The sequence below is a fragment of the Tauraco erythrolophus genome, chromosome 7, assembly GCF_009769465.1.
Source record: "Tauraco erythrolophus isolate bTauEry1 chromosome 7, bTauEry1.pri, whole genome shotgun sequence".
Classification (NCBI taxonomy): Eukaryota; Metazoa; Chordata; class Aves; order Musophagiformes; family Musophagidae; genus Tauraco; species Tauraco erythrolophus.
Window position 1 is genome coordinate 56,561,461 of NC_141471.1, and position 22,880 is coordinate 56,584,340.

At 44.8% G+C, this 22,880-nt stretch overlaps 1 protein-coding gene across 1 annotated transcript in view; it reads left to right on the forward strand.

The window, feature by feature from the left end:
• The first annotated feature begins 9,150 nt into the window (after positions 1-9,150).
• LANCL2 (LanC like glutathione S-transferase 2) overlaps positions 9,151-22,880 on the forward strand; it is a 28,388-nt gene continuing 14,658 nt past the window's right edge. The window contains exons 1-2 of the mRNA XM_086614673.1: positions 9,151-9,351; positions 20,280-20,397. Of these exons, the coding sequence (XP_086470799.1) occupies positions 9,151-9,351; positions 20,280-20,397 (319 nt within the window). The remainder of the gene's footprint in view (positions 9,352-20,279; positions 20,398-22,880) is intronic.

The window sequence follows — 22,880 nt, forward strand, 5'->3', positions numbered from 1 at the left end:
TTCTTAATCACTGGCTACTAGAAGCTGTCAATGAATAAGGAGGAGTTCTTTCATGTCCCCTGAGGCCACTGTACTTCCCAGAGGCAAAGGAACATGAGAATCTTGGTTTACTGGCTTACAACAACCTCATTATAGCATTTTTTCCCCCCAGGATGTTTATCCAGGTATTTCTAAAAAGCCTCATTGAAAGGCTGCTCCAAAACCCTCCTCCTTTGCTAGTTAAACTCTCCTTTTTGTTTTTAGCCTGCATTTCATCATGTTCAAATGATTATCAACACGTAATCATTTTGTTCAGTCACAAGTACAGTCCTTAATCATTCTGCCTCCTCTCTAGTATAGACACAGATCTACATTTATCTCTCTCCCATACTTATGAATAGCAACTGTACACGATTTCAGTCTTCACTCTTTTAAAAAAGCCAGAGTGGTCTAGGCTTTCCTCATAAAACAGACTCTCCATTCTCATTCTCTGCCTCTGCTCCAATTTTCATGGATCTTTTTTGAGCATGACTGACCAGCTCTACTGCAGGCAGAGTTATTATGACCTTGTACTGTGGTCAATACTCCCTTATTCCCTATTGAAACTACCAACAGCTGCCCGTTTCTATCATTTAAGTCTTCTACTACAGCATTCTGATTATTCTCTCTAAAATTAACTGGGTTTCTTTTCCTTATTTTCTGTACAAACATTGTTAATACAAATGTCCATTAGGATCAGTCCCAAAGACACTCCTCTACTACCTTAACCATCAACTCTAACACCTTTCCTCTAGCCCCATGCACCCCCTTTGACAACAGCACAGCTTACTGTATAATAATTGTATTAACCTGCTCTTGGGCTACATGGCAAGTTACCAATCATGCTATCGCAACCGAATAAATGAGTGACAGCTTCTGTACATCCTTTAACTACAGAACTGCCTTTCTCATCAAAGAACAGCAGAGAGTTTCTCCGCTGTGAGAGATGTATTACAAACCCACATTGTATTTTTTTTCCATTTATCTCCATTTCCCCTATTAATCTTTTCTTCAATATTTGTACTAAATCTTTGCGTCCTACTGAGGTCATACTAGTGGTTGGTAATGGAGGGCTTCATTATTTCTCTATTCATTAAACCGGTCCTATATGTGCTGTTCTCCAACCACACAGTATTGGCTAATTTGATAACTGCACAGATGAACATCACTGAGGGAACTGCAGTTTCATTTGCCAACTTTTATGACTCCAGTTAAACTGGGTGTTAAATAATTTAAGTTTTGTTTCAGCCCAAACCCAGAATGTGGTAATTTGTTCTCCTTCACTTGTTCCCATTACCCTGTTTCACCGCTACGTTCTGTAGCCACTGTGTTACTGAAAGCTGAGCCAAAATATTCATTTTGATTTTCAGTAGACTTAGATTACCGTTAATCTCCTTAAAACTTCTTAACCTTCTTCTTACCCCATCTAAAAAAGAACCCCAAACATCTTTTTTTTTTTTTTTTTCCCCCCCCCCCTCTTTGTTACTTACATAGCCAAAGGGATTTTACTGTTGTTACAGAGGTAGTTGATTTCTTTTGCAAGATCCTAGTCACCTTAATTTTGGGAACTCTGACTTTTTTCCTCATACTTTCTGACAAAACAGGGCTTTTTTTAGAGATGCAAATCAGATCTTGGAGACCAATAAGAATTCAAAAGATAAGATCATGCAGGCACATTTGGCAAAATGGGTTTTCGGTTAACATGGACCATTTCAGTTAAAAATGGGAAAAAATGGAGCTGCTTCTTTTTCTGTCTCTCCCTCTTCCCAACTCCCAAGACGCAGAATCCATGGGAAGAACGGTGCTAATGGTGCAAACTGTACACTCCGCTGGGGCAGATGAAGCCGTGCACTGACTGGGAAGAGCTGGAAGGGATGAGCTGCACAATCTTGTAGCTGTGACTCCATCTTACAACATGTGAACAAGATTGCACTAGGCAATGGTAATAAGGGGGCTGTGACTCCCTTGGTTATTGCTGCTTTTGTGCAAAAACACACCAGCTCCCCATGCTGTTCCCCACAAGGATAAAAGAGGGATGTGTTATACCTAAATGGAGAGACTGGTGTGCATATGGACGTTCTTCCTTTATGAGGGCTGTGTTAGGAACTTTTCCACATGAATATAGTTCTTCTTTGGCCTTTCAGGTAAGGAGAGAAAAATGATTGTCCTTTTCTTCACTCTTGTCTATTCCTTAGGCTGCAATTTCAGTTCAGGCTTGGACCTAACGCACCAGATAAGATGGTTTCTGCTTCCGTAACTAAGGACGTGGGGCATGGACCTCACAGCAAAGGATGTAAACAGCACTGCTTGGTGCTCTCCACAGCATCAGGAAATGTACAGAACGTTTCCACTAGCAGAAGACCACCTAGAAATTTTATATTTCTAGTAAAATATGCAAGCAATATACTTAAGGACAGAATCCTGATGAGTACGAATGCTCCAATAATATCTTAGTAAATTGGTTTCTGATCCAGGCTTCTGAAAATCATATGCTCATCAGAAAAGCTCTCCACACCTTGCAAGAACGCGTCCATAACATACGGCAGAAAATGAGACTTTCTATGCTTCTGCAAATGCTGCAGTCCCAAGGGCTCTCAGAAGGAATTAGTGGTAATCAACTGAGATACACAAGTAGGTTTGGCTCTTCTTTCACCTCAGATGCTTTGCTGATGCAGGTTTCCAGTTAAATGCATGACCTGCCAGCCTTTTTACCACTGGTGGCAAGCCAGGGTACCTTCAGGGCCCTTCTGGGAGAGAGATGCACATCACAAAGGGAGTTGTAGCATGGTTATCCGGACAAGACAATGGCTATCAAATGCACGGCAGCCAAGAGATCCAAAATATGATGCTACAAAGGTGGGGGGCAGGAGGGAAAGAGAAGGGTGTTGTTCAGACATCAGGCCCATTTCACTTCTTGCACCATAACCCACAAACCCACACTGTATCGAGGTAGTTGTAGCTGTGCTAGTTCTGATTTATTAGCAAGGCTGCAGGGGCACAAATCGTAGCATAAACTCTTCTCCATATGGTTTAAAACTGCAGCAAAGGACTTCCAGGTTAGACCCAGGAAATAATTTGCTCATGGGAACAACACTAGAGATGGCTGCCTACGGAGGCGACTCTTCTTGGTGGTGGTCTTTAAAATCTGGTCAGGCAAATGTGTCAGGAACAGCCCTGACCTCTTGCAGCCCGAAGATGGGTGAGAAATTTGTTTTTTCTGTCTCTCTGCCCCGTGTTGCTGATTCTGAAGGCTGGTGACTACCCGCAGTGACGGGTGGTGGATGGTACAGCCTGTGTTAAAAACTTTCTTGTCATTTCACTACTATCATTATCCAGGTTGTACTACCTTGAGCAATAGTTTCTGTATTTGCGCTTTCAGTGTCAGGGTAGAGATAAGCTAGCTGCCTCATTTAAAGTCAGTGAGATCTTTCTCCATTTCCTTTAGCAGGAGCAGCACAGCGCTTCATTACTCCTGATGGTTTTATCTTTGTCTTGTCTTTCTCAGATTCCCTTGTTTCCCCTTCTTCCTCTTCTCCCTTCTTGTACTGTTACAGTTTGTTCTTATCCTGCAAAAGTTATAAAGCTAATTTGCTTGAAGGTGCTTGTGTTTTGCATGTTTAGTCCCCCAAAAAAACATTACCACTGAAGATAGAACCCAAACCTGTGAACTCGTGAGCACATTTTGAAGAACGTGAATTTCTCTGATGAAACCCTGAACAAACGGAAATGAGATCATTCAGTGGATCGCAGCACCATGCCCACTACTTTTGGTAAATGCTGGGCCTGGGTCTTTCACCTATCCATACCTCAAGGTAGTGACTAGGGCTGCTTTTTAAGCCACACTGATATTGTTCCATTCAAAAGATAGAAAAAGTAAAACATAGCAGAGTTGAAGTCAAATTTGAACAACCAGCATGCAACAGCTTCTTCAGGCAAAGGGAATCCTCTCATCCAACACTTGTTCTGTTGCTTCTTTTTATAGACACTGGACAGCTGCAGGTATCCTAAAAGCACCCATCTTTCACTTCTGTTCATCCTGTTCCTTGCCTTTGGGAGAGTTACATTTGTTTTCTACTCACTGAACTTTTGTTTCCCTGGGCTTACAAACCTTGTCAGGGTTGGAAATGGCTCCTTTGAAAATCCAACACTAAGTCAATAACTACTAAGTGTATGTTTTAATAACAGTGAGCTGGTTCCATAGTCACCGTAGACAGCAAAGACCTACAAGAACATTTACAGAGATCTGTGCACAATGTCGTTATTAGCTGTGTTCTTCAGGACGTGCAAACTGAAAACCACTGGAGTTAAGGGGATAAGGGAGAGAAACGTTTGATTACAACAAAATCCATTCTTTAAAAACAGGCTGAAGTGCAACAACTGCTGCTCAGGCTTATCACTTATTAGTGTGCACTCATCAAAACAGAAGTGCAGCAGACTTGACAACACTGCTTTTTCTGCTACAAGACCAAAGATAAGAACAGAAAATAAGAAGAGAACTGTATTAGATGGAGTAATTATTAAAACTTGTTAGTGATTGAGTAGCGTAGTGTCTTATCAGATTCACAGAAATCTCTGAGACCTTAAATAGCAAGATTATGCTATTTTACAGATCAGTTACTTACAGCAGCAGAGAAATTTGTTGCTACTAAAACGCAATATGATAATAACATACCGCACAAGCCCATTCTCTCTTACACTGAGTTATACTCCACCTGAAGCTGAATTGAAATGCAGGACAGAATTTGGTCCAAAGTCTGTAAGTCTTTTGCAATTTAAATGCAAAACCTGATCCTGAAGATTTTATTTCATAATATCCTGTTTATTAAAAGAAGCAGCCGCCCCCCCCTAGTTTACTAGTGCCAAAGAGTTTTAAATAATTTAGTTGCAGAACATAATATTAGACAGTGGTAGCAGGGAAAAAAAAAACAACCAACAACAAACATTAGGAATTACAGCTAAGGGGAGCGAATAGTAACAGTGACGAGGGAATTAGGAAGTCCTTATAGGCTATTATAGGCCTATGGTAGCACTAGAGGAAAAAAAGGTTTGCTGCAGAGCACAAAGGATGCAGCACAGACAAAGCACAGCCTGAAGATGAGAGGACCAGAGAGAGAGAGCAAGTCAGCATGAAAGACTTCATTCATGTTGAATAAAGGTATGATCCCTGATTTGCAGTGGATGTATAAACTGCTCCATCTCCACTGACCTGCTGTCCTAATTAACACCAGCTGAGAAACTGCCATACCTTGTGTTGCCACAGCTAAATCCTGACGAAAGCAGTGTACAGCCTTGTTCTCCAATATGTAGCATATTAGCAGGGACTGTTCCTGAAGCTCTCGCTTTTCAGTTATTTCAGCTGAATCTCATAGATCTATATTTAGAAATAAAATGAGATTAATGCCAGCTGCTACACTGGTTTCCCAGAATTTACAAGGCGCTTTACTATGGGTGCTGAAGTCACGTACTCATCATCCCATCTCCACGGAACAAAACATGGATGGAGCTGTTGCTTGCACATATCTGGAGCCATTGCGCACAAAAGTAAATAAGTGCAATTATACTGTAATAAGAATGAACACAGCTGCTGAAGGAACCATTAAACATGTCACAGCTAGAGCTTTCAGAGATTCCTGGTGGTTGCTCACACTCATTCTGCAAGCTGCATCGCATTGCAACGTGATGTAGCTCGCGTGGGGTATAGTGTGAAGATCGGCTGCGTACTAGCCCTGGGAGAGTTGGCTCTGGGATATACAACGCTGCTTCCCTCCTTGTTAGTTAGGATAATTTACTACACATACTGGGAATCAAACGGCAAAACACATGAGAAAGCACAGCATCATTTATGGTTTATGCATGGATTCGGATTAACGAGTCCTGGCCCAAAAAGTGACAGGTACTTTATTTTACTATTTTAAAAATTGGCACTAGTCCCATTGGGAGCACTTGTCAGACGCTGCAGGATGTAAAGAGGCTTACAGGGAAAGAAAGGCCAGAAGAAGTAAAAGGGAGGGGTTCATGAATTCCTCTTGTGTAAAGAACGAGTAGCCCAATGATCTGTTAAGGAAAACTTTTCATGAATTACACGAAGAAACTGACATCTAAGCAGGAATCAGGCCTTGGTTAACTATTGATTGCAATTTCACCTACATCACAGAAAGGAAAAGGACAGCTTTTGGCTAGATCAGCTCACTGCAGGGCTGCATGTTTGCCAGTGCTGCAGAAGGCAGGTTAAAGGAGTGCGCAGCTAGACTGGGAAGAAAGGATGAAGACTCACTGCTTTCTGTAGCAGTTGGACATATTCTGGATGAAAGCACCCAGGAAATGATGATTTCAGTAGGCAAGGCCTTCTGCTCCATACTGTTACAGATGAGAATTTATTCTTGCTTAAAACTTACGTTAAAGGTTGTCACCTCACTCAGCCCAACCTTTTTCCTCCTCCTTTATCCATGATTCCCATTCAGGCTGTGGGAGCTCTGTGTGTATCAAAGGTAATGGAGCAAAAGAAAAGCTTAAATTCTTTTGACCTGTATCCCACCTGCTAAGAACTAAAGAAGACCTTGTATGCTTGAGGCTAAACATATCATGTATGGATGTGAAGAACAGTGAACACAGAGAGAAGTGCCTCAGAAATCGGTGTTGAAGACAGCAGTGTGCAGATGATAACCAAACAGTGCGACGATGCACAGGGCAAGAGTGCAAACCCACCACCCCCCGACCCACTACTCCAGACGAAGTGAACAAGCTGCTCCTGCAAGGTGCCAGGGAGCACCCTCACCCCTCATCTGCAGGCCCTGAGCAGGCACCAGTTTGATCTCGCTTTTATATTGCCACCATTTTGATTCAAGGAGAGTAGAAGGTGTAAGAAAACAGAAGCCACACACGTTTATTAAAGGCTTAATTCTGATCTTCGTTATGCAGACGAAGTTACTTGCACTGGTGCAGCTGGTGTTCGCTGAGGGCAGGAAAACATCCAAGATGAAAAACTGGTTTTTGCATAGCAAAATGTCTATACAGAGACAAGGGATTTTTTAAAAAAACGTTCTGCATTTAGTCTTTCAGGCTCTGCAACACAGCACAAAAGATGTCCCCATTAAAGAGGAAATAATGCATAAAGTGATTTTTTTTTAAATTATTACAGAACAGGATATTTTATACATGACTGTGTAATTTTTGAGTGGGTGGTTATTTTCACTTCCAGAGCAAATATGAGGTACCTCTTGCCGGACAAGCTGTTTGGAATTTCTGCTTTGTCATCAGGTCAATTTCTAAAAATACATAACATGAAGAAAGTACTTACTAGAATTATAACAGACATGCCTCATTTATTCACATGTATATCACTACAAACAACCATAAACTGAAGCCAACGCTGAGAGAGGTGTCACTTATATTGAATCTTACAAACTGAATATGTATTTTGATATCAATAAAATTACTCAGCACAGAAAACCAAAGATCAATAAGTCCGCACAGTGCCCAGGTCTTGAATTAATAGTTTACGGTCTGGCTGACTTACAATAACTAGCAAAAAGCGATGGCATAGTTGGGGGTAAATATTTAATGGGATAATGAGTTCTCCAGTGTCTGTATTTTTACACTATACTGTGTGCTGTGTTTGGCTGGATTGCAGGCTTTTTGCAGTCTGTTTCTGCACAAGGGTGTTTCAGTACGAGACACGAATGCCTGAAGGCTGTGACAATATTGACAGCATCTACCCTTTATTTGTGAATGGAAAATATTTATCCTCGATTGTTGTACGGTGCCCCTTCTCCTGGAGCTCTTCTCCCAGCTGTAGATGGAGGTGTCCGTTGAACGACGGGCTAAATCTATGTTGACACGGTACGCTGGTATTCGGCCACCCCCCAGGACTGGATCCCAAACAGAAACCCTCGATCCACACGGGACGGAGCCACTGCTACCCCCGAGGCGGGATGCGATCCCCCCCCTCACCTCCCGCCGCCACCGCCGATCGCTGGCGTCCTTCCCTGCCCGTCCGCGCCCGGCCCCACGCGAGGAGCGGGGACACAGGCTGGGGACAACAAGCTGCCGCAGCCCCGTCCCTCCAGCGCTGGGGGGGGGTTCGGTGTTTTTTTCTTTTTTTTTTTAATATGTTTTGGCTTTTGGGACGGGGTTCCCCGTAGACAGAGCAGGCACAAGAAGCCGCCAGTGTCACCCGAGGGCGGGACGGGGAAGGAGCCACTCTCCCTCTTCTCCCCGGGGAGCTGCCCCCCCCGTCGCCGGCTGAGGAGCGGCCGCCGTCGCCTCCCCCCTTCCCGCCGGGCGGCGGCCGAGGGCCGCCTCCTTCCCTTCGGGGCGGGCGTCGGGGCTGCGGCAGCCGCCTCCCTCCTGCCGGGGCTGGCCGAGGGTCGGCGCGCAGGGCTCGGGGGCTGCCGGTGGGTGAGCGAGGCCCGGCGGAGGCTGCGGATGACCCGGGCGAAGCAGCTGGTGGCGTACTGCCTCCTCCTGGGGCTGTCCTTCCCCCTCCTGCTGCTGCTGCCGCTGCTCTGAGATGCGCCGAGCGACGGCTCGTCCCCGCCGCGGGGGGACGGGCGGGAGGAGCCGGCGGGAGCTTCGCTTCCCCGTCCGGCGTGCAGCTGGCAGCAGCAGCAGCCCGAGGGACTGACGGCCCGTCGAGGGACGGTGAGGAGCTCGGGCGGGCTTTGCAGGGGTGCCACCCCGCCGGCTCATCCCGCGGGGGGGCCCCGGCCGCGCTCTGTCCCTGCGGGTGTGATGCCGCCGCGCTCGCCGCTCCCCCTTCCCGGCTGACGGAGACGCCAAGCAAAGCCGCGGCGTCGCAGCTCCCCTTTCGCCTTCCCAAGTCGGGCTTCGGCGGCTCGGGGCCGGCGGCGCCTCTGCCCTACGGCGGCGCAGATGGGCAAGCGGCCGCGGGCATCGCCACCGCAGCCCCCCCAGCGCGGGGCCGGCGGGCCGCGCCTCCCCGCCCTCCCTGACCCAGCCCCGGCGCCGCGGGGCCGCCGCAGGCCCCTCGCCTCCGCGCCCGCCGGGCGGCGGCTGTAACCGGGGGCAGCCGCCGGCCGCGGCGCTCGCGTCGCTGCAAATCCGCCGCTCTGCGGGGCGGAGTGTGTCCCCGCCGGCTTGCCGTGCGGGGAGGCGGGCCGGGGGCCGGCTGAGATGGGAGAGAGCATGTCCAAGAGGCTGAAGCTGCAGCTGGGCGGCGAGGCGGAGATGGAGGAGCGGGCTTTCGCCAACCCTTACCCCGACTACCAGCCCCACGGAGCCGGAGCCGCGGCCGCCCCCAGCGCGGCGGACGCCCCGCGGGACAAGGCGCCGCTCCCGCCGGAGGAGTCCCTCCCCTTCGGCGCCGACGGGAAGGTGAGTCCCGGTTGGGCGCGCAGGCGGGCGCCGCGTCCCGAAACCCCGGGCCCTGCCTCGCTGGCGGAGAGCTTCCTCCCCTCAGGGGCGGCCTCACGGCGTGGGCCACCGCCGGCGCTGCCCCGGGGCGGCCTCCGGCGGGGCCCTGGGCTCGCCGCGGCCTCCGGCGACGCGGGGAGGGGCGGCCCGCGGCCTGTCCGCGCCGCTGCGGAGCGCCGTGCAGCCCCTGCCCGTGGCGGAGGCGGCGGCCGCGAGGGCTGCGGAGGGGAAAGGCGGGCGGGGTGAGCGGAGGGAAGGAGCGGGGGCTCGGCCCGGCCGCACGGCGTGGAGTCGAACGGGGCGACTGCCGTAAGCCGTGTGTTTCACCCCCGAATGCGAACCAGCGCGGAGGAGGCAGCGCTGCCCGGTCACCGCGGTGAGTCGGTGACACCGCTCGCAAGTTGTCCGAGTTTCGCCAACGAAAGCACGCGGGGAAGGGAAAAGATGAACGAGTTTCTCCTCTGGTGACAGCAACGCTCAGGCTTTAGGGGATGCTGGGCTGTTCTCTCCAAGGCACGTGTTTGCTGACGGACAAACGCCTATAGATTCAGCCGCACGATGGTAAGGCACCTGGCAGTCAGTTTGAGCCAGCAGAAGGTCTGTCTGGTGGTGCTGGTCCCACGACGGTCACGGTCGTCCTGTTCTGCTTATATCCTCAACACCACGCGCTGCTGTTTGGGGAACTGTGTGTGTTTTAGGCTTTAAACACAGAACCTGCTCTGGCCTGTTGCTGTGCAGGCAGGCTTAAGCTGCAGAAGGAATACCAGAATATGGATCTTGTGTCGCTTTAGCCCCTGAGCAGCCTCATCTTTCAGTACCATGCTGCTTCGTTACCTTTTGGATGAAAAACACTGTGTGGTGACGTTGCTAGAAGCACAAAGGTGCTGGGTAGGAAGCTAACTTCCCTAACTCATGCGTATGCTGGGGTGAATAAAGGAGAGCCTGTAACCTCAGCTCTGCGTTTTCCTGCTTGTGATGATAAGGAGTTACCTTGATTTGCTGGTAGGGTGGGATGAGGATGGTGATGGCCGGCAGTGAGAGCAGCATTCTTCCTGACTGTGATAGCAATGAGCAGGACAGCATCAGCTCACCATCAGTCCAAGGCAATGAAAGGTTTCACTGGTTGTTGCAACTGAGGTTGGTGAAGTTGTGTGCAGCTAAGAGAGTACTTTGGGGGACTGGTGTCTTACTGCTACAACTAATTGCCGCTGTCAGAAGCAGAACTTGGCACTTGAAAGGGTTAAAAAGCATGGGTAGGTTTGGAAGTGAAATCTACTTTGTTTTCACAGAAACCTCTGGCAGTATACCCAGTGCTGGTGAAACTAGGGTTTTTTTTTGTGAACCAGAACTGTAATTTCTTTGTTCTTTTGTATCTGATTCAGCGTATAAAAAACATCCAAGTATGATGAGTTGAAGTATGAGGGCTGAGAGGAGATGACAGAACAACTATAGCTATGTATTGTTAAATTGGTAAAAATCATACCAAGAACTTCTAAGGCCTTCTGTAGGCCTGTCATCCTTCTGACACACCTGCTTTAGAGCCCACACTTCGTGTCTATTTTTTAAAAGAGAAAATAGGCCTTCATTTACTGCTGATCTAGGTTGACTACACCTTTCCAAAGTGAGAACTGATGCTGGAGGAGGGTGAACTTCCTTAAAAGTTATTTTCAGAGAATAGTAACTGTATTGCAGAATAGTTCAACTCTAATTTACTTCAGATTTAATTCTTGAATGAATCCAAATTCAGAGACATTCTTCTGTGGCAGAGCTGAAATGAGTTAGTCAAGAATTTCTAGCCCTATATTCACCTTAGAAATGTCTGTTCTGCTCTGCTGTAGATGAGTATGCTGTTTTGCAGTGGATGCAAATGTTTTTTCCCAGCATCAAACGTGTCGTGTGGCAGTTAACAGCTATTTGTGCAGCTTTGTTTGGAAAACATCTTTGAGCACCTGTGTAGCTGTGTATTTGATAAAAGGTGGTGTCTGGGCTTTGTTACCTTCAAAAGTATGAAGCTCCTCTGGAAAAAAAATCACCTTCTGTACTGTCTTAAAGTGATTGAACTACAGCAGCTTTCTGTGGTCTTTGAATTTTTTCAGCTCTCTGCATTTCACAGGAGAAGGCAGATGCAAGTATACATTTTCTTTTGTTTCTGGCTCTGCAAAATCTGAGGATTGTCCTACATACTTCTGGGCTAGAACATAGCTATAAGCATGTGTATTTATATTCTTTGCAGCATTTGCATATTGTTAATCCTAGTACTGTCCTGACTTTATGAGACTTCCCGATGAGTATTTTGAGGTGCTTTTGTTGTTATTGTTGTTTGTTGGTTTTGGTTTGGGTGGGTTTTTTTGCATTTAACAGACTCCAGTCCTGTCAGAGAAACATCTTTGCCTGCCTAAAGCCTCAGTGAAGACAAAAGGATTTCACACAGGTTAGGAAGTCTGTTCTGTAAACGGCTGTACGCGATAGCTCGAGTTTCCTAAAAATGAGAGCAGCTTTCAGAAGCCCTCAGTGCGCTGCATAATTTCTTCCTCCCATCTGCTGCTGTGTGGAGCGGTGAGCGCTGGGTGACTCACATAATGACAGCCAGAGGTGTGCGGGGCTCTGCCGTTGTCATGGAAGGCAATGCATTATTAATCCCTCCATTTGATTTCGTAAGCTGCCACGATTGCCATCGAAAATTCATCTGGCAGATAAAAGGACAAGAAGCTCTTTGAGTCCTTGTCTGAAATGTGAGACAATTGGGACAAAGTGCTGCGTGTGGAAGCATGTGTTTGTATGCATAAGGTACAGTTCAGAAAGCTGGAAGGTGTGGCAACAGGAGAAGAGAAAACAAGATTTTTGGACTGCTGATTTACCTCCTTAAAAACAGTCACAGTAAATACTACAGTTACCTAGGTGAGCTCTGCTCATGTAGTTGAAATTCACTTTTCCTTAACTAAATTTCTTCACCCTAAAAGTATTGTGGACTTTAAGTGTTTCTGTAACTTGTTTGAGAAAGCTGAAGGTAATAATGCATCAGACGGTATTAATTCTAGATTAATAAGAAAAATGATTTCAAATTTAAGTCTTTGTTTAAAAAAAAATACAGATTTTTCAAATAAATATCTATCACTATAGACCCCATAGTGATACCTTAGCCTGAAAAAGTACCTACAGATGTTGTCTCAGAGTGGTCCAAAAGTTTTCAAAACAGAAATGTAGATGGTCAGAGGGGCAGAGAAATGAATAGACAGCTATGAACTTGGAACAAAGCATATTCCCTAGTTCGTGGGAAAATCAGTTTGTCTGTTAAGTTTCGTTTAATTTTTAATTCACTGTAGTCGTTTATTAGGGAAAGATTTAATATTTGAAAAGCAGATGTTCTTCTGATAGTTTCCCCTGCATTACAAGCAACTCTAGTTATAAACTCACCTGTTGTTAAATGTGTCAATATCAGGCCATGGGCCCTTGCAGGTTGGGAACCAAAGAATAACTCCTCTGAGCAGTATTGTGCTTTGCTTTCCCACCTGAACTGGAGCAAAGGCAACCTATAGCTGCAATTAACATCAAGTCTTGTTGGCATTGTGCTGCCCGTTAGCTGTGGGTGAGGGACTGATGCTGGTGAGGTCTGACCTGGCTGGCATAAAGCAGGGGCAGCCAGTTGTGTTGGCTCAGAAACTGTTCATCAAAACCTTCGTGTGGTAGAGAGCTACGAAGCTGTAATGGATTTCCTGGGAAGGGGAAGGATGAGGACAGCTTGCTGCTAAAAGGTGGCAATGGTTTCTTCAAGGACCTGGCTCCATGGGTGACCCACTAATATCAGCCTCAAATTACCCACTGTCCTCAGAGCCACCTCAGCTCTGTGGCTACATCCGTAGCATAGGGGGGTGTGATTTGGGAGCCACCTTCACACCATTTACAGGCCAGTGACTCGACAACCAAAGGCAGGCTGATCTTACCCGCTCATCCAGGGGAAGGTAGAAGCAACCTCGTGCCTAGGCAACCTATGTGGATTTTGTGTGTTTGCAAGAAAAACACCTATGGCATCAAGATGTTATCACATCCCAGCCCTTGACTTAAGATTCTCTGGATTTGTTGTGGAATCACAAGGGGGTAGTCTTTGACAGCACTGAAATTGGATTAAAACTCTATGATAGGTCACTAGGATGCCCAAACAGTTACTTCTCTTTTTAGGCCAATTCTTTCTTGATAAGTTTTTTCTGACTTGCCATAATGTTTTTTAAGAATATTAGTAAAAGGTTGTATGTTCTGACAAATGTATACAATGTACTTAATTAGGCTTTGCAGGGGGCTCCTTGCAAGGAACCTGTTTGAAAGCTGATGATGCTTATTAGCAAAGATTATCACTTAGTCGCAATGCAGAATATTTACTTAGATTATTTGTTGGGTGACTTGGTGGCGATTAGTTTCCTGGTACTTTCTCAATCTCCTGTTAGTTCTGATGATTCCTTTATGTGGCTTTTCAGTCTTCCTCCTCCTTTAAAATATATTTAAAAAAAATATGTCTGAAGTTCTTTGTCATTGCTTCACCCTCCCTATGGTATTTTTTCTATTTGCGGGGTTGTCTCACTGGGCATTTTAATTGTCTCGCTGAGAGCAGCAAGCTCCCTCTGTTCTGAAACTGATCTGCAACCACTTACACTAGTGGGAATCACTCTGGGGGCAAAATCGAACCTCCAAAGCCTTTTCTGCTTCTCACCCCACCCCACCAGCGAGTAGGCTGGGGGTACACAGGGAGCTGGGAGGAGACACCGCCGGGACAGCTGACCCCAACTGACCAAAGGGATATTTCACACTGTATAATGTCATGCTCAGCGTATAAAACTAAGGGAAGAAGGAGGAAGGGAGGGGAACACATTTGGAGTGATGGAGTTTGTGTTCCCAAGTAACCGTTAGGCACGACGGAGCCCTGCTTTCCCGGAGATGGCTGAACACCTGCCTGCCAGTAGGAAGTAGTGAATGGATTCCTTGTTTTGCTTTGCTTGCACACAACGGCTTTTGCTTTACTGATTAAACTGTCTTTACCTCAACCTATGAGTTTTCTCACTTCTACCCTTCTGATTCTCTCCCCCATCCCACCGGAGGAGAGTGAGCAAGTGGCTGGTTGGTGCTTAGCTGCCAGCTGGGGTTAAACCACAACATGTTCCTCGATGTCTATTAATCATGTTTATTTTTGTTATCAATAATCTGAAGCTTTTTGGTGACTCTTAATGATGATCTAAATCTTTAGGCTTTGGGTTCTTTTCAACCTAATTACTAATGAGACAAATAGCTCCTTTTACACATCAATACCTTAGAGGCACAGTCTCGTCATTTCTTACATGCTTTAAACATTTTTTTCTGTAACTTGAATGGATTGCCTTTTAATGCTGTTTTTCACACCTTCATTTCCTCTGGGGTAGGGTGATGCATGCATTTAAAGTCTATTCCTAAGTCGGCGTTTGTAGCAGTGTATTAATTTGCCTACAGCTATTGATTTTTCTCCCTTTCTTTCCCTCCCTTCCCCCTTTTTTCTCTTCTTCTTTTCCCTCCCGCCTCGCCCCACTATCACATGTATGGCACTAGGTGCCAGATCACTGGGAAACAAAGCAACGTGTTCAGTGTTCAACGTGACAGCAGTGTTTCAAATCATTTATTAAGCATGTGGCTTTGCAGAACTGGCATTTGTTTCTGGAAGGACCTAACTGAGTAGTAGCAGAGAGCGATGTTTAACTATTTCAGATGCTGGGTGATGAGGTTTCTTAGTATCTGGTATTTTCAGGGAAGAAAAAATGCTGCTCTTGGAGCTGTAACAGCCTTTTGTTTTAGGTAAAAACAAAGTAAAACTCATTTTTATGTACAAAGAGGCAGATCACTTCCCAGCTGACCTTTCTAGATTCTGCATGTGGGATTCTACTGCCATTGTTTCTAGTCTACTCTTCCAGGAGCTCTCGGGGAGTGAGTGTGAGACCTCATCCTGCTTCAGTAAACCTGTGCTCCAGCACGTGGGTGTGAAACCTGGCTCCCTTACAGTCAGTGGCAAAGTTCCCAATGATTTCGGTGTGGCCAGGATTTCTCGTTTCAGTAGAGCTGTGAGTCGTCCTCCACCCTGTTCTCCCATACCAGGGTCTGTCACGTCCCTCATGCAGTCTTCTATGCAAGTTTGATTTTTGAACGAGTCTTTGCTGCAGTGCCCACTTATGCTGTATTTTTTTTTCGCCTTGAAATGTGCTTTGCCTGAAAGAAAACCCGGCACTGTTATGTCTCTTGTTCTACACATCACCAACAATATCAAGTCACTTCTCTGCGAAATCTCTCTTCCTAACTGGATTTGAACTGAGATAAAATAAAAGTATTATTTTGCTTGTTCAGTAGGTCATACTCTGTGTCGGCTATCTCCTTGCTGCTTCTGCATAATCAGTTGCTTCCTCCTGCAGTCCCCCAAAAGGTGGAACAGAATAGTGCAATAGTAAAATAAGTTAATAGTAAGATGGTTGTTTCAGGAGCTGGTGGTGGCAGGAAAGACTGGTATATTAGCAACTCTTGAGGAAGCTGAGCTCAGGTCTCCATTGTCCTACCGTGAGTCTGCACAAGTTACTCAGCACAAATGTGTTGAGATAGAAATAAATGCTTTGAAAAACATCGATATCTAAATGTCTTTGACAAAGGCAAATGAAGTGACTCACCCTGTGTCAGTCAAACCAGAGTATTACTTCTGACCACAGAAGGACTGCTGTAAGGTCTCACAGTTGCATTGTCAGACTTCGTAAGCACTGTGGTATCTGGTCAAAATGTGCATGTTTTACTTTAAAACTTGCAAGGTTTCAACTTACAGGCTTCCCTTACCTACCAGAAATCATCACAGAAAACAGATACATAGCAGCTGCTTATTGCCTCATCTGCTCCTGGTTTGTTGTAGAGCCACAGCTGTAAAGGTGGATATGGCCGTAACGGAGAGGTAGTTCAGCAAGAATTGGTGTTTTATTGCAATATCAACTGCAAGTGAAATGTATATTTCTCTTAGGAGATTCTTATTTGCATCATAGTGTATTTTTTGTAACGTGTTGTTTTAGTGCTGGGTTTACAAAATAAGATGATTGAAGTTCTTTTTAGGAACCCTACAAATGAAAGGCAGCAGATAGGGGGAACAGGTATTGATGACATGGACAGCATAATTTGGACGCTATGTCATCAGTGCCAAAGGTGAGTGATGTTACATATATGCTTACATTTCTTATGTTTTTGTTGCCTTTGAAAGGCTTTGGATTGGCATGTAGCTTTGCATACTGCCTCACTGCAATGGAAAAAGTGATATGGTTCAAATAAATCACAAAACACTTAGTTGGCAAACCCAACATATTTGTATTTTCCTGTACTACTTTTGTTTGACCCTGATACGAGCCTTTCTTGTTACCATAATGGATACAGTGCAAAGTTCCTTTGGGTATTACGGGGAATGAGCTCTCATTTTTTGTGTTTTGCCAATCTGAAGCTTGAGCAGTGGTTGGGATGATCGTGTTTGTTCTTTCTACAGCAGCAGAGGAGTAATGCAGTCGTTGAATTCCTGGAGAAAGCTGGTTTTACTTGTTAAAAGATACTCTTCAGCTCTGTTATTACCCAGTTTGTTGTGAACCAGGAGTAAATATGATACTGGATATCAGAGGTCAGGCTTCCTGGTTTTTGTTTTCCCTACCAGAGTCACCTGCAGAGAAGGCTGAATGCCAGCTGGATCATCCTTATGAAATGAATATGCTTCTCATGAAAATCAATCTGTGTTCAACACAAATTAGCGTGCTTTATGCTCAGCTGTAATGCTACCATAAGATTCCTTGAAGGAGGCTTATAAATCTTCTAAAGCCACCTTTCAACATTCTTTTTTTTATGTAATTAATTTATTCTAGTGCATGTAAGCATCTGTTAAAAGCTTATAGTGGAATCTTACCAAATGAACAGTGATGGTGCTCTGTTGTTAAAGCTTCAGAGCAACCAAAAAAAAAAAATAGGCAGTGGTGGAGGAGTAGGTGGGTAGCTGGGGAAAACTTTGTTGCCTTTCATAACCTATTCACAGTGGCATAAACTTAGGAGTATCTTTGTTTGGGCTGATAAATGATTATAATCATAATCAAAAAATAATCCTTTCATCTGTGCTTTTCCAAGCACTGAGTCAAGATTGGTAAGTTACAATTCCCATTTCAGAGAGGGAGAAATGCCAAGCTGAGCGAAATTACTTGTATGGGACCAAGGTTTCAAAGCAGAACCCAGGTGTCCTGATGTCCTCCCCTCCTGCCTCTAGGAAATTTGATCTGGCGTTTGATTAAAAAACGTCCTCATTTGGTAACAGCAGGTGTATTGCCAGAACAAAGGGATAACCAGCCTGCTTGTGGTGTGCATTAGGTAAACAAACCGGGAGTCCGAATCCTTGGTTCACGCTCGCCAGAGAAACTGAGCGCTATGCCTGGATGCATCCGCATGGATATCCTCACGCTGTTTCACCATATGCCTTAGCCTTGGCATAGCGGTCTTTTCAAGGGGGGAAGCCTTGCCCTTAGCAAGGGTTTTGCTTTGTGTTGAGACTTCACTGAACTAGCTAAAAGGGGAGAGGGCATGTGTTCTCTGGTGTGTGCGTGGTACAGTTTCCTACCAAAAAGGTGCTTAATGCGGCACGAAAGCCAAAGAGTAGGTGTCAGATGCTTATAGTGTTTGGTTGCTACTTCTAGAGTTACTGGAGAGGGTTAAGGGAGCTGTAGCATCTTCTTCCTAGAGGGGTATATGTGTGACCTAATAACAGCACAATTTCCTTTTTCCTCCCTATCCCACCATCATAAAATGGATTTGAACCATTGACCTTGGAGACTTCTGAGCGTGTCAGAGGACCTGAGTGATTCCTATCATGTTTCTGATTTCTGAATCCATTGAATGGATGTTTGAATTTACTTACTTGAAGCTCCGCTCTGAGCAAGAGTACAAAGTGTGGTGTATTTTGAGTGATCAGTTGCATTCAGGCCTCCAAGAACCGCTTTTATCTGAACCCCTCCCTTTTGGGATGTGTTGTAATCAAACAAGAACTTGCCTTCCTAATGAGGTGATTTCTCATTCTCCAGTAAGTGTATATGTGTTTAACATGAAAGTAAGCCTTCACCACTCTGATTTGTTCTGGCTGTTATTTGGGAGCAGGCTGGGGAAGCAAGGGGTGGAACAAGACCAGGAACTATTTAGGAAATGGTAGCTTATTCTCAGTGTAAGCTGACAGGTAGCCACAGTGCATAATGCCCTTTTTCTGATGACCACTGTGTTGTGACTTTTGGTTGGGGAGGTGGGGAAGCTCTGCTGGCTTTTGTGTTCCTAGAGAGTTTATCTTCTAGGTGTTACTTGATAACTGTGACTTAGTGAACAAGGGGTATATGCTTGGGACTTTCTGTAGATGATGGAAGAAGCACATTCACAAAATGTTTTTAGGTGGCACAGAGTTTGCATACATCACTATTTTGTCAGTGATGCAATTACCTGCTAATGGTAAAGCTTTTTCTATAGCTTTTTTTTTTTCCTTTTCTAGCTCTGTGGTAGATAAATTGTTCTATAAGTAAACCTAGACCTTAGGCTCTATTTAAATATATAAAATAACTTTTAATAAATGTGTTAATAGGAAAAGCTGATCAACAAGTGATGCTGTAAATATAAAAAAACGCAACCCGCAACATTTTTGAGTGTTGTTTCTGATGCTCCCACTCAAATGTAGACTCTTCCTGTGAAGGAATTTCCTGAATACTCTCCCATGGAAGTTAATAGGGCAGTAAATACTAGTTAATTGGCTACTTCCATGTTCCATAGGCTTAAGGGAGTAATCAGTAATGTATCTTCTCATACAGTATGCTTAATGAGAGGGATATGGTGGCAAGAGTAAAGTCTCCTGTGTTATATTTCATATATAGCATCTATGTAAACTTTTCTTGGTTGAAAGTAAAAGCAAGCAATGAATAAAATCAACGGTTAGTTTCTTCAACTTACGACCTGAAGCTGCCAAGCTGCTTTTACTGATCTTCTTTGCATCTAGCTGATTCTTTTAGGTATTTGTTCTTCGATAGTTCACTGCATTTGACAACCTCCCCTCCTGATAAAGCATGTCAATCCTAATATTGTTTTGGGGAGAGGAGAAAGCAAGAAGTGAGAGGAAGGGCATGTTACAGCTCTAAGCGACTGGCCTCCCATGTGGTGATCATGAACTAAGACAACAAAGAGAGTCTTGGATTTAGGAAGAAAATGTGAATACATCATGGATGATGTGATGGAGCACATCATTGCAGATAATGGCTTGACTTTGACTTGCTTGTCTCAAATATGAGCATTTGTTTTCCTTTAGCTATTTCCTGCTTCATAGTGCCACAAAAGATGTGCAGGGACTTTGTGATGAGAGTAGCCACCTATTACACAGGGCTTGTAGTTTCACTGTGCCGTGTTCCAACGTCGTCTTGGTACCAGGACCCTGAATGCAGTGTTGGTCCATGGAGTGGCAGCAGATGGTTGTCTTCTGTTTGCTTCTATTCACCTTTTACTCAGTGCAGAGAAGCTTTGCTTACTGTATTAAGAGCCTGAGATAAGAGGCATCATATAATTACATACTGTCAGTGTCCATAGCTGCTCTTCATGTGACTTTAAAGCATCCCCAGATAATTTTTGTTTAATATTTTACTAGTAACTTATTCTAATACGTAGTCAGAATGCATGACATGGGACACAGTTAAGATGAACCACCTTGACACTGTGGGTTGCTGCATGTGGTATTTATTCCCTAGGGATTTTTTTGTGTTTTATTTTTTTTTTTCCAAACAAGAAAGTGGTGCAGACGGCATGCATTCTTGGATTCTATCCTTTTCTGACTCGCTCCTTTTCTCCTGTCTCCTTTATTTCAGGTCAGTGCTCGGTTCTCAAAACAGATCCAGACAAAAATCAAGGACCTTTTGCAACAAATGGAAGAAGGGCTGAAGACGGCAGATCCACATGACTGCTCTGCCTATACTGGCTGGACTGGTGAGAAAGCTAGAATTTGAACTAAGTGTGTTTGTTAAAAGGCGTAATTGGGTTTATTCACAGGAGGAGATTCTGATACTCTCACAGGAACAGCAGAAGTACTCTGTTACAGGCATTTGTGCAAGTTGGTTTCTTTTAACTCTGGACCCTTGGTCACTACTGTCTGGAATGACTTACATTGATTCCAGTGGACAAAGGATCTAGTTACAGAGAGGTAGTTGGCTTTTGTATCTGGAGTTCTTTATCTTGCAAAAAGAGTGGATTTTCTAAGGCTACTCCTTCTAATAGCCTTACCTCTAGTTTCTTTAATATTTTCTTAGAATGGATTATTTTCACCTTTTTCTGTTCAACTGACTGATAGCTAGCAGTTGTCTGATGGGAACAGCATATTCTAATCACTGAGGAGGAATGTTCTGTGCCCAGGAGCTTGGAGCCTTAAAATCTAGAGTATGGATAATTTGATTCTGCTTCTTCTGTCTGTACCAAAATGGTAAAATGAACGTGAGAGGAGGGGGAGTATGGAGGTGGGGTTGCAAGATTGTGAAGTGGGTGACGATAAACAGGCGTGTGCAAGCACTGGTTATTGCTAGGCACTGTTCATTTGGCATTGCATCACTGATGCTGTCCAAATATGAGTGATCCCTTCTGATCGTTTAGCCAGAGCCTGCAGTTGTCAAGCCTGATGCGTCCACTGCTCTTCAAGCTGCTAAAATGCTTTTCTGTCTTGGCCTCTTAAGTGCCACTTTGGTATTACAATGGCATATTCTATTCCTGCTCTGTCTAGCTCACGCTTCAAACATACTTGTGCTTTTAGCCCAGCATGTTTGACACATGCCCTGAGGAGATCTATTCTTTTATTTTTGTGTCTTGGGGAGCGGCAGCTTGGAAAAACTGCAGGCTTTGCCCATGCTCAGGCTTAATTCTGGCAGTGAAAGACTAAAATTTTTTTGCTTTCTTAATGTTTTGGTACAGATGGTGCTGTGGGTGGATGGATGGGGAAGTTTTAGACAACTCAGACTTAAAAGGTAGATGTGTGTCAAGGTCTGAAAATGAGTGGCTGCTAAGTGAGTGCAGAAGGTCTCAAGTGGTGGGCATTCCTGTGCTGACATTACAAAACGGCTCCCGGGGAGCCGTGTTCTGACACGGTGACTGACAACTGAAGTTACGGCTGATAAACCAGAGCGTGCTGAAAATGAGTCATAAGCTAAAAGTAACACAGCCATCATTAGCTGCAACGAGAAGATAGATGAACAAGTAACGTGGTCTAACGAGAACTGGGTTTTTCCATCCTGCTTTCCTAGATCACTGCTACATCTATTCCGAGTTGTAAACTTCTTTTGAGGCTTCTGTGGAATCGACACCTGAATAAAAATACTGAAATAATCTGGCTTTTAAAAAACTTAGTGAAAGTACTTTCTTCTCAAACTTGCTCCTTGCAGCATTTTGCTAGCGTGCGAATCAGAAGATAAAAGCAATGCTGAAAACAACTGCCCTGCTTATTCAAGCCCAGATAGCTACACATATCTTGCAACATAAAAAGAAATCCCAGTAAATAGCCTACAAGTCCCTGTGCCACTGAATTGGGCTACCCGAGCTCTGCAGCTCTCCTCTTGGACTCAGCTAGAAAGGCCCGTTCAGAGCCAGTCCGGAGAACGTCTGAGGATGTACCAGCACTCTCGTGGTGCTGTTCTTCTTGTACTCCCCAGGTAGCCTCTCTGTGCAGCTCAGCAGGCCTTGTGTGTGCTCGGCTTAATTGTGGCTCAGGACAGCGCGCTCCGTTCAGCAAGGAGTTTGCGATGCAGTACGTCTGGAGGTAAATATTTTGCCTCTGCACACTAGTAAACATCCACTGAGATAGATTCGTTTCACTTTCTTCAGTCTACCTTGTTGCAATTTCTAATGTTTGGTTTGGTTTTAATGGAAAACTGTGTCATGAGTTTAATGGAGTGGAGCTTGATATTACCTTCTGGCATTCTCTGAGGACGTGTTTGCTTTTTGGCTTTTACAAACCAGTTTGACTTGTAGAAGCTCGTAATCTTGTTGTGAAATAAAGAGCTTGGGAAGTTGAATCCAAAAACTCATCAAAAGATCCTTTTACAAATCAAATGGAAAACAAGTCACTTCTTGCATATAATAGATGAGTATTACACAGTCAATGTACTTGGTCATACAGATACTTGTTAGCCCATATTTTTGAGTCTTCAGTGATTTCTTGGCCAAGCATCAGTGTCTATGTCATGAATTTTCTTAATTCTCTGTAAATCATGAGTCTGCTGTTGGGCTTCAGTCTGATGTTTTTCTTATTTTTGTCACAATCCAAATCGAAATGTAATCAAAATAGACAGCCTGATGGCCATTGCATAAGCTAGCACCTGTGACTGACATCTTTTAATTGCCCAAATACCTGTTTGCATTTGATTTACTGGTTCAGAGGCACGAAAGAGGGGGAATACGATATACTTAGAAGGAAAAATAAGTGAAAC